At 44.1% G+C, this 12,156-nt stretch overlaps 1 protein-coding gene across 1 annotated transcript; it reads right to left on the bottom strand.

Moving 5' to 3' along the window:
- Window positions 1-946: 946 nt before the first annotated feature.
- Window positions 947-11,402, bottom strand: LOC120033199 (beta-galactoside alpha-2,6-sialyltransferase 2-like). The gene is made up of 5 exons (XM_038979483.1): window positions 10,604-11,402; window positions 8,407-8,504; window positions 7,964-8,065; window positions 5,290-5,464; window positions 947-1,194 (listed from the first exon to the last, which is right to left on the bottom strand). Exons 1-5 carry the CDS (start codon window positions 11,400-11,402, stop codon window positions 947-949), a joined length of 1,422 nt encoding a protein of 473 aa, XP_038835411.1.
- Between the last annotated feature and the right edge of the window lie 754 nt (window positions 11,403-12,156).

Genomic DNA, 12,156 nt, shown 5'->3' on the forward strand with positions numbered 1-12,156 from the left:
AACAGTAACTTTAAATAGCGTACGTACAGAGGACACGAGAACACTGATAAGAAAGTTTGAGTTCCTTACTCACATACACACAGATCAGTGGTTAGGTTGAGTGAGACTGGTTCATGCAAAAAAGTGAAAAGTGGTTGTTTTCCCCATAGACCTACATACACTACTATCCCTGCAATATTCTTTATCAAAAGGAACGCAACATGCTTTTTGAACGGTTTAAATTCAAACCCTACCCCTCTCAAGTAAACCTTTTACACTGCATGTTTTCAATTCTCTATTTCTATGCTCTAAACATGACCTGTACATGGAAATGCACCTCATTAGTTGAATCAGAAAAACATGCCTTTGACCGATGTTCAATATTTGAATCTATAGATCACTTTTCCACATTCATACCATGACCTCTCCCGTGTACAACACTGTGTCACAAGAACAATACCTTAAAACGATGACCCATCTCTCCAGTAGGAATACATCCCTGAAGGACTACTTCGTTACACAATACAACAACATAACATTCACATGCCCTAAACGCCCCCCTCCTTTCAACAATGTTGACTATTGCTATCCTAACCAGCAGCAACGGGCTGTTTTTTCTCTGCACTTCAGAGTTCGGCCTTTAAACTATTTCACTTCTTTTAATGTTGAAACAACTATCAGTTTAGCACCCTTGACAGTCTCTGGTCTCCGAACCTGATAACCAGAGCAGCTTCAGCTGTTGACACTATCCATTGTGACAAAGGCAGTTCTTGAGCACGATCGATTAGTATTGGCAACACTCTCCTCCTCTTCACTTCCTTCCTGATTTTCCAGACAGCGGTCCAGGTCAAAGGTCAAAAAGACAGATCATGGCCCACGGACAACAGTGCTGACTCAACTTAGCCTCTTCAGTCGCTTGATTAGTATCAGCACGCGCCGTCTCTTGATGGCCATAGGAGGTCAAAGGTCAGGGCCCACAGTTGACCGCGCTGAACCCCGAGAGCGTGACCTTGCCCTTGGTTTTGAGGTCGTGCTGGGTGGCGCTGTTCATCCTCTGGACCATTTGCTTCTCAAAGAGCAGGGGATGGTACGCCCCAAGGGTGCAGGCGGCGTCGTAGTAGTGCTCGTGGTAGTGGCACAGGTCTGTCTGACGCAGAGAGGGGATGTACTCATAGACATGGACCTCCTCACACAGCGACATCATCAGGACGATGCCTGGAATCAAAACAAAAAAGGGCAAAGATGAATTCATTACAGCTCATACTGCAATCTAACAACTTGCCCGAGCCGGACGAGTGCGTGCGCAAATTGATTTTGTCCCCCCACACCAAACGCAATCACGACACGCAGGTTGAAATATCAAAACAAACTCTGAACCAATTATATTAATTTGGGGACAGGTCGAAAAGCATTAAACATTTATGGCAATTTAGCTAGCTAGCTTGCTGTTGCTAGCTAATTTGTCCTGGGATATAAACATTGAGTTGTTATTTTACCTGAAATTATTATTTACCTGAAAGGTCCTCTACTCCAACAATTAATCCACACATAAAACGGTCAACCGAATCGTTTCTAGTCATCTCTCCTCCTTCCAGGCTTTTTCTTCTTTGGACTTTATATGGCGATTGGCATCTAACTTTCATAATAACTATTTTTCATAACAAGGTGTATTACCACAGCCGACCGACCGATCTCAGTTCATCTTTCAATCAGCCACGTGGGTATAACCAATGAGGAGATGGCACGTGGGTATATGCTTCTAAAAGCCAATGAGGAGATGGGAGAGGCAGGACTTGTCACAAATAGAAGCAAATTCTATTTTAGCGCCTGCCAACGCAGATGCTCGTTGGTGCGCGCAAGCAGTATGGGTGCAATGATTGAATAACATGTGTAAATATATTTTGCAACGCACACACCCCCCCCTATCACACACTCCTTATCACACACTCTCTTTGTCCCTCCCTTGCAGTTCTACAGGTGTTTCCTGATCCTGTTCCACTGCAAGCGGCCCAGTTCTGAGAACGGCGTCTCCTCCATGCCCTCCAAGACCACCGTCATCCAGCTCAACCGCCGGGGCCACAGTAACAATGTAGCCGTTACGCCCCAGCTCTCCACCGGCGCCAACCACCATAACCACAACCACCATCCCCACACGGTGGAGTGCAGCACTAACAACCGTGAAGACACCATCCCCGTCTCTGAACAGACCAGCCCAGACCCCAACCAAGAGATCACCTCCTGTGGACAGCTGCGTACCCCCGAAGCCCCTCTCAACCCACCCCCCTTTTCCCCCACGTGACAAACACTATCCAGTGATCCACTGTGTCATATGATAGCGTCACCACCGAGAACTCTAGAGGATACGGTGTTATCCCTGGCATTTGTCATGCGGTGTCGCCCCCAAAAACTCAGTCTACACAGTGATATATTATGTGGCGTCACCCAACAACTCTCCATAGTGATTTGTCATTATGAGAACGCCTCAACAACAGACTACCCATAAACGTTCCATGATGAGGCGTTGTGTCACCAGAGAACTCTTCTATACAGTCAGTGATCTAATCCACAACGTTACCCAGACAGAGAACTATCAATATCTTCTATTCCACGTCATCACCCCAGAAACTACACTGTGCTCTATTATCTTATAGAACAGGGTACCCCAGCTGGCGGCTGGGGTACCCTGTTGGTGGATTTATTTGGCCCCCTAAGTTCATGGCAAATATAAATATTATTATTATTTTTTTTGTATTTTTGTTGTTGGATATAAGACTAAGAACATGAAATCAGCTCCAATTGATTTTAAGTTTGGAAATCTGTTTTGAAATGATTATGCTTTAGTAAACGTCATCTCTGTTTGGGCTTCTTGCTGTCAATTGGCAGTAATTATGTTCTGGCCCCCCGACCATCCGCTCAAGAAAAAAAGAAATAGATCGGCCCGCAGCTGAATCTAGTTGATGATCCATGTTAAAGAAGGTGTGTCTACCGCCCCAACCCATCTAGATGGTCAACTGTTACTTTGTTACTCAGTAAAGGTGTAGATTTATTCCTGTCAAGTCTTGCCGTGAGAAAACGCAACAGTGTGGTGTTGTTTACTTAAAAAGAATAATAAATAAACGTGTATTTTTCCTCAACGTCCGTTATCATATTGTTACATGTGTTACGTCGATAGACCCCAGAGTTGTATTAAGACTGCAGTGGCTTTAGTGTTGTCATTACTGTTACAGTACCAAAAAAAGGCTTTTGTCATAACTGTGGCCATTTCCAATGAAGTGCAATAACATCTATTAAATTTGTTCTAAAGCAGCTATATGAAGCCTATGTGAATTATGCTGGTGAAGCTGAATTCTTTGCACCTCATCTGTGAGATCAAATCACCTTGGGCCTCATTTATTTGCTCAGTTTCTATATTACATTTCAGCATACCATCAGTTGTTGAAACAATAGGAAGGATAATCATGATCATTTCTAGATCACACTAAGTTGCTAAATCACACCTACTTCATGGTTATTAAATCACTATATAGCTGTGGATTTCAACTATTTAAGATCATATCTGTGCGTAAGAACATTTTATAAATGATGCACCTGGGTGATCTGTGTAAAACTGGCTAGTATTACAACCTAAACTGGTATTAAACGTATGGCAACAATGTGAAGGGATTTTCCATTTCATTGCAGGGTGGGGAGGGGAGGGTAATAAACCAGAAACAGTTGGAGAAGTGTAACAGAAAGTGTGCATATTTGCAACACTTGTCTTGCGCTCTTGAAGCCATCATCCCATTGGGCAAAAGAGATCATAACAATGTTCAATTGTCAGTTTGAAATGTTTAGTTATGACAATGTGGAAACAATGCTGATCCAACCAATATTTGCATGTTGGGATGACAGCCAGGCGTTGTATGAAAGCCACAACCTGTTAAAGTTACCATATTTCTGTGCCTGTAATGTGGAGTCATGCAGTATCTGGCTTAGCATGTTGACATGTGCCTCAGTCTACAAGTCTAAATGATGTGCATAGGTACCTAGCAGCTCCCAGCAGGCAGTCAACAGCCGTGCACCCCACTGGGCTGCCACACAGTGGCTGTAGCCATCACACGGCACTTGCTTGTCTTTATCCACATGACAAACTGAACAGCACCGCCTCTCACTGCCTAATAAACTGTAACCCAAAAAACAGTTAAATAAATGGACTGCAACCCAAATAAAATCCTTCTGTGAGTCATGGTCTGCCTCACTGAGTCCTGCTGCTGGCGGTGTGTGTGTGTTCTCTTTCTGTGTGGTGGTGGTGGTAGCACAGTAACGTGCTCAGGGCGACACAGCCCCCTCAAGCCCTCCTGCTGGGCTTCCAGGAATTGCCATGGGGTCTATGTCGTAACACCCCCCCCCCCCCCCCATCCTCATGTAAATTGAGAACAAAAGAGGGGAAAAAAACAACACACGAATGAATCACCATTCCGCTGTTCTTTCTGGACTCTCCTCCGTACTTTTGGTTCGTGTGTGAGTGGTAATATTTTATGCAGGTTTAGAATGGTATAGATGCATATGTATAAACATATGATGAATTTTTTTTTTTTTGCCTTGCCATAATCTTACCCCTAATAATCACATAATTTCTCATGTCTCACCGCTCTCTCCTTCCAAAACACCAACACGGGACACAAAATGGGAAAGGGAAAGGGGGATACCTGGTCAGTACAACTGAATGCATTCAACTGAAATGTATTTAATCCTGAATCAGAGAGGTGCGGTGGGCTGCCATAAATTGACATCCACGTCATCGGCGCCCGGGGAACAGCTGGGTAACTGCCTTGCTCAAGGGCAGAATGACAGATTTGTACCTTGTCAACTCTGGGATTTGATCCAGCAGCCTTTCGGTTACTGGCCCAACGCTCTAACCACCAGGCTACCTTAAAAACTAGTATTTGCTTAGAAAATCGATAATTAACTTCCTGGAATGCCAATTGTTATTGAGCACCTGTGCCCTCTTGACTGCGTAACCTTGTAAATAGATGTTGAGGTTGAACACACACGGAATAACAATTAAGCTCTTTGTTGTTATATTCTTACCTTTAAGCAATCGCAGATCTCACTCACAAAAGCATTGAACCAAGGATACCACCATATTGTTCTGAACTAGGCCTGCAGTACGTGCTTCATCTCAATAGTTAATAAAGTTTTGTGAATTCAATGCACGTTGGCTGAAGAGTGTTCCTGTCATAGGGAACAGGGTACCATTTCAGACACAGCGGTCAAACAGATAAATGGATGGGTGGGTGCCCGGGTGGATGATCAGAGGCGCTTGCCCACCTATGAACCCAGAGGATGGGGGGTTAGGCTGGATGTTCTCCTGGGTGTTCCCCTGGATCACGTCCCACAGCTGCCAGATAAACTTGGGGTGGAGGATGTAGAACGGTTGTGTGGGGTGGAGCCGCCGGCGTTCTTCGTACGGGGTGAACAGGTCATAGTCTGGGTTCCTGTACCACTGAAGAGAAGAGGAGACTGCAGTCAGCACCAAGCATCCTTCTTGACGCTATCTGAAATAGAACGCTGCTACTCTGGGTCAGCACAATCATGACAGCATCTGCCGAGTGTCAGACTCACTGCTGCCACTGCAGTGTTGACACGGTGTCTTTGTTAAATCAAACTACTCCGGTAGCACAGCGGCCTGCTACGGAGCAGTTTACCTGCTAATGTATTTCAAGAGCACCTAAAATGAGTATTAGTACTATGGTTTTATTTGACTACGGGAAAGAATGTATGTTAAAATGCTACAGCTATTGTGCCACTATTGTGATGCAGGTTTGCTTGAATTCATCACCACCGTACTGACTAACTCACAACATCACCACAGGAATCCCACCGCCTCAAGCTAAAATGTTGTATAAATACATGTTCCTTTCGTACACCACTGCTTACACAAGAGTCAATTAAATCCATGATTCAGGGAACAAAGTCGGGCATGGATATTTCCCTTGAAAATATGACGAGAGACCAACCTTTTAAAGTCAAGGTTTGTTACACCAATACTCATTCCCCCACTCCCATAGCAGGTATAATGGAGGTATTGATGAATGACCCCCGCAGTCATGCTTTAATTAACTCTCTATTCTGGAAGTTAATCTTATTTTGCATCCCACATGGCACCCTATTCCCTACAGTACAAGGGCGCTAAATAAGGAATATGGTGCCAGAATTTGACAGAGGTAATCTGCTCAATAAACGTGGTGATGCTTTGACCGCAGAGTGAAAATATCAGCCTTTGTTCTGACACCCAGTAACAGTAAGCTGCTAGGTGACAGATACCGTGTTAACTCTCTGGTTCTTCAAACAGTCAGGATAACATGAGGCAAAATTGAGTAAATTATACCTTTTAAGCATCAGATAAAGAACAGTAATTCGTTTCAAATGTATTCTGGGTCTGAAGCAAATTTCTTGGTAAAGTTCCAATGAATGTGTTCAACCATCCGTACAAAATGGGTGCATGTAGTACAGCAGGCTATACAAAAACACACATGCTCTACTGCGAGCGCACAAACACACACGCATGCATGTGCACACACACAAACAAAAACACACACATGCAAACAATGGCTTTCATTTTCAAAGTGGATGCCATTAGAATAACTTGATTAAGATGCAGCCCTTGATCATTGGCCTTATGAATGTGTGTGTGTGTGTGTCCAATCTGTATTTTAACTAATGCCATGCCAATGTGTGTGGCAGACAGCAGAGGTCATGTAAAACACATACTCAACATTTTAGAATAAGGCTGTAATGTAAAAAAAATGTGGAAAAAGTCAAGGGGTCTGAATACTTTCCGAAGGCACTGTATACAAGGGTACGTTCAGCAGGGCACAAAGTTGCAAAACGTTCAGATATAAATATTTTATGTAGAACAAACATGCCTCTGACATGTAAAATAAGGAATTGTGTCTGCTCTATTAATGACATTTCTACTTGCAACGTTCAACAAAGTTTGCCTACTGAACTGTGTGTCAAAAGAGGAGGAAATTCTAACAAACTGACAAGGCCTAAATTTGTGTTTTCTTAAGAAAAATGTTATTAGTGTTTGTTCTGTTGTGATTGATCTTAGGCTAGCTACCATCTCTTTCAACTGAATAGACTAACAAATCGTATCTCGACAAATTGTCTCGCATAAACTCTGAGAATGGAAGAATGGAAAGCTCCCAGTGTCTCATAGAACTCGGAAGAATTCCCTTTCACACTTATTGTGGAAAATGTAACAGCAATTTGTCAAACTACTTTAAAACAAGATGGAGCATCTCCAGAGGTTAGAGCCTGTTGATGAACAGTAATACGCTACAAAACCATTTCCCCACCTCACCAGGACTGAGTAAGTCTAAAGTCAGTGGAAAATTACAGAAGATCTGTCCTTATCGTTCAGCTTCTCCTCATTACCACCCAGTTGGTCATCATGTTTCCTGGCATCTGGAGATTCACACGTGAACCACATTAAATCAAAAGGCTGAAGACAGCACTGTCACCATAGAGCGTATTCACACAGTTGGTTAACTGACTGTTAGTTGCACTGGAGAAAAGCCTCGGCTAAATGTTAACATGACCGCTACCGCTAACAGGATCTCGGGAAGGGGCCTGTGTAAGCTACACACCAGAAACCTGAATCTAAACACACAGACACTTTCTGAATTATTCAGTAAAAACCTTCAGATGACTTTTATAAAAATATGAGGCACTTTATTGTCCATTTAGAATGGAAACTGGTGTTGACGCTCTCTCGCAAGACACACCACCAGAGGGGCTGGAAGCAGTGGGTCAGCTGCAGTGCAGCGCTCCTGGAACAATTGTAGGGTGTTAAGTGCTTTGCTTGAGGCCACAACGGCGATGTTTGCTGACTCACTCTGCACCAGACTTTCCCTAAGATGAACCAGGAGATGACTAAGAAGTCATTAATGACACATACACACTACAGCGCGTGACTGACAGTGAGAGAGAGACCTACCCTGGGCAGGTCCACAGAGTACGGTGCAGGATCCCAGGCCACCAGTGTCATACCCTTATACAAAGAGCTGGTGGTGAAGCGATGCCTGGGCCGGGCCAGGATCTGCAGGGAGACAAATTACTGATTGCTGTACTGATAGCTCTCCAGCACCCCAGGCTAAATGTAATATGAGGCAAGCAACGAATACATCTCACCTACAGTCCACACGTACAGATCCCATACACCAACTAGTCCTCTCCCAATGATAGGTGTATCATCAATGATTGACTAGATAAGCGTGGAAGTGCTGGGATAGCCTGTCTTAGTGATCTGACTAGCGGTTTCACTCAGCTCTAGATCAACTCAAATCATTTTCACAAGGCAGTGTCAGTGATTCCACTGTCAATCAATAGGAGGTCCTGAGTACTAAAGAAAAGTCACAGGAGGAGAAGTGGGGGACCTACCTGAGAGTTGATGATGCGGATGGTGGTCTTGTTGCCCACGTCATTCTCATAGCCCTCTGTAGGAGCAGCGTTGAAGCGAAGCACAGCCTCATGGGAATCTGAGTACAGGGTATGGACATAAGCTGTATGCATCACCCCAACAGTACCATGAAAATGGCATGGTTGTCTACAAGCATAAGTAATGTTGTTAGTGAATGTCTCCCTCGAGTGCAGTGGTGTTTAAACTTTTTCAGTGGGGACCACATTTTTTCAGACAGAATTTCTGGGGACTCCATTTTCCCACCAAGAATTTCACATTTTGATTTTTACATAAACAAATAATCTTCATTTCATTGCATTTTCATGTCTTATTCAAATGAAAAGAAATACATGTATTTTCATAATTATCTTCTCAAAAACGTTTGTCTCATTCAATAAGCTGTACTCTTAATTGTTTTTATTATATATATATATATATATAACACAGTACCAGTTAAAAGTTTACACACACCTACTCATTCCAGGGGTTTTCTTTATTTTTACTATTTTATACATTGTATAATAATAGTGAAGACATCAAAACTATGAATTAACACATATGGAATCATGCAGTAACCAAAATAGTGTTAAACAAATCAAAATATATTTTATATTTGAGATTCTTAAAAGTAGCCACCCTTGCTTTGATGACAGCTATGCACTCTCTTGACAACTTGTACCGGGCAGATAGCAGACAGCGTGTTTGGCGTCGTGTGGGCGAGCGGTTTGCTGATGTCAACGTTGTGAACAGAGTGCCCCATGGTGAAGGTGGGGTTATGGTATGGACAACGAACACAATTGCATTTTATCAATGGCAATTTGAATGCACAGAAATACCGTGATGAGATCCTGAGGCCCATTGTCGTGCCATTCATCCGCCACCATCACCTCATGTTTCAGCATGATAATGCATGGTCCCATGTCGAAAGGATCTGTACACAATTCCGGGAAGCTGAAAACATCTCAGTTCTTCCATGGCCTGCATACTCACCAGAGAGGTCCCTCATTGAGCATGTTTGGGATGCTCTGGACCGATGTGTACGACAGCGTGTTCCAGCCAATATCCAGCACAGCCATTGAAGAGGTGTGGGACAACATTCCACAGGCCACAATCAACTCTATGAGAAGATGTGTTGTGCTGTATGAGGCAAATGGTGGTCACACCAGATACTAACTGGTTTTCTGATCCAAGCGACTACCTTTTTTTTTTACGGTATCTTTATTCCCAATCATGTGAAATCCATAGATTAGGGCCTCGTGAATTTATTTCAATTGACCGATTTCCTTATATGAACTGTAACTCAGTAAAACCTTTGAAATTGTTGCATGTTTCATTTATATTTTTGTCCAGTGTATATCTAGTCCAGGTAAACTATAATATTATGCTTATCGTGACGCTTATGAGCCACTAACCGATCTCCAACACTAGAGAGCAGCAAACCCTTTTCTTTGGAGATCTTATCTTACCGGCTGAAGTCTCATTTATAAAAGGTGCCTGCATTACTGTCTCTTCCTCCTCATTTCAAGGACACGCAGGCTACTCATCACAACAAATGAACAGATACATGGGGAGTGACAAGCCAATCGGATGCTATCAACACAAAAGGCTACTGAATGAATACAAAGTAGAGCGGTCTAAAGATCCCGTAGAGTAAGCCAGGGTTCCCATTCACACGCACTGAATGCGGAGCCATTTCTATAGGTGTGAGGAACATCCCAGCATCAGAGCTCTTATGCACTGTAAGGGTAGAGGCTAGTTCAATTCTAAGGGTAAATCAAACCTACCAAAGCAATACACTTATGCAGTGATGAAGACTAGTCTGACAATCAGCCAATTAGTTGTAATAACTTGTATACCTGTATAATCAGTCTGATTAGTAATACTAACTTGTTATTACTTAGGATGTTGAAGCTTGTGTGTAATATTGCAGTGAAGTAAGCATTTCACGGTAAAGTCTACACTTGTTGTATTCGGCGCATGTGACAAATAAAGTTTGATTTGAAGTACAGAAAGTGTCTGTCTATCCAGACATGTTCTTCCTTTCCCGTGAATATTTTTTAAGGAAGTAGTTAAAGGGAGCCTCAGCAGCAGTGTCTTTATTTACATTGGAGCTAACAGTTACGTTATAAATACTGCCGATGTTTGAAAAATGTGTATCACCTGTCCTACAGCACTCACCAATTTCTCTCCCTAGGGAAGAGTTGAGGATAGCCCCGGCCGAGGTGACCACCGCACACGACTTGAACTTTGACCCCTGGCCCCAAAGCTGCTCCAGAGGTCGTGTGGGCACTAGCCTGTCCCAGGCCAGCCCAGAGAAGGGTTGCTCTGTCCCATCCAGTGTCCTCAACCTGGCCTGCTCCTTCAGTTCACAGAGTACCTCCCTCCCGCTCTGCCTACCCCTGCGCAGCCCCCTGTAGGCCACATGGTGCCTGTTGAGATTCAGGTAGTCCCTCATGGACTTCTGCAGGTGTGGAGCGAGCATTCCCACTGAGGCAATGCCCCTTCGCAGCTGCTGGACCACTGCCTTGGACTGGGATAAATAGTAGCCGTCTCTGCCCCGCTGCTCAGCCCTGGACATGCTCCCTTTCCTCCTCCTCCTTCTCAGTCTCTCCCTCCTTATCTTCTCTTCCCTTTCCTGATCCACCCCCTCCTCCTGGTCGCTCACCTTTTTCCAGAACACCGAGTCACCATTCTGGCTCAGCTCCAGGGCCTCCTGTTTTCCCTGTCGGCTGTGGCTGGGATCCTGGTTGGCGGGGGAAGATGAGGATGACACCCCAAGAGGAGAAGCCCTGATGCCCGATGTACTACCCTGGATGGAGGCCAGACGGCGGGTCTCGGTGTGGGTGAGCGAGGAGGGCGAGCGGAGATCCACATCCCGGGGGTCCAGGAAGTGGGAGAGCAGGGCCAGGAAGATGAGGAGCCAGGCCAGCATCACCACCAGAACCAGCTGCCTCCACTGCTTCATGGTTGGGATCATGGTGGAGGTCCTGGGAGTCATGTTGGGTGCAGCTGGGGTACGGTCCCGTCACCGACCCCTAGAGGCCGACCTGGCAGTGCTCAGGATGAGGCCTAAAGAGGTAAAACTTTATTAGTATAGCACATTTTCATACAATAAAGTGGATGATCAACTTCAGTAGTACCGCATCAATTCATACAATACAATGTATCCGTAGGGGGTTAAGCTATTATAGTGCTTACACTTAAGGTCTAAGGGCCCAGGTTTCTACTAAGCTAACATATGGAATTATTTTAAGGTCATACTAAGGAACATTTAGCAATCTGATTTAGAATCCCTGTAAAAATATATATAAATAAAATATATTTGATGAAACATTGAATTTGCCCTTAGACATGCATTAAATAACATATTCATACATGGTAAAACAGATAGTAAAAAAAACATCAAAAGGAAGTTAGGGCTCCCGAGTGGCGCAGCGGTCTAAGGCACTGCATCTCAGTGCAAGAGGCGTCACTACAGTCCCTGGTTCGAATCCAGGCTGTAACACATCCGGCCGTGATTGGGAGTCCCATAGGGCGGCTCACAATTGGCCCAGCGTCGTCTGGAGTAGGCCATCATTGTCAATAAATAAATCATTAAATAAAGGTTCAATAAAAATGTTTTGAAGTGTCTGTCTTACATTTTTTTTTTTTTAAATGTACCCATATTTAGCCCCTTTTTTTGGCACTAAAGTACTTCCCATAAAAATGTTTTAACTGGTACCGGGCTGCCT

This window comes from Salvelinus namaycush, chromosome 40 (genome assembly GCF_016432855.1).
Source record: "Salvelinus namaycush isolate Seneca chromosome 40, SaNama_1.0, whole genome shotgun sequence".
NCBI classification, from domain to species: domain Eukaryota; kingdom Metazoa; phylum Chordata; class Actinopteri; order Salmoniformes; family Salmonidae; genus Salvelinus; species Salvelinus namaycush.

Coding starts and splice junctions, on each gene's coding strand:
- LOC120033199 (XM_038979483.1), bottom strand. CDS start 11,402: ATGATCCCAACCATGAAGCAGTGGAGGCAGCTGGTTCTGGTGGTGATG. Junction 8,505..10,603: donor TTCCCTAGGGAGAGAAATTG/GTGAGTGCTGTA, acceptor CCCTGTACTCAG/ATTCCCATGAGGCTGTGCTT. Junction 8,066..8,406: donor TCCGCATCATCAACTCTCAG/GTAGGTCCCCCA, acceptor GTCTCCCTGCAG/ATCCTGGCCCGGCCCAGGCA.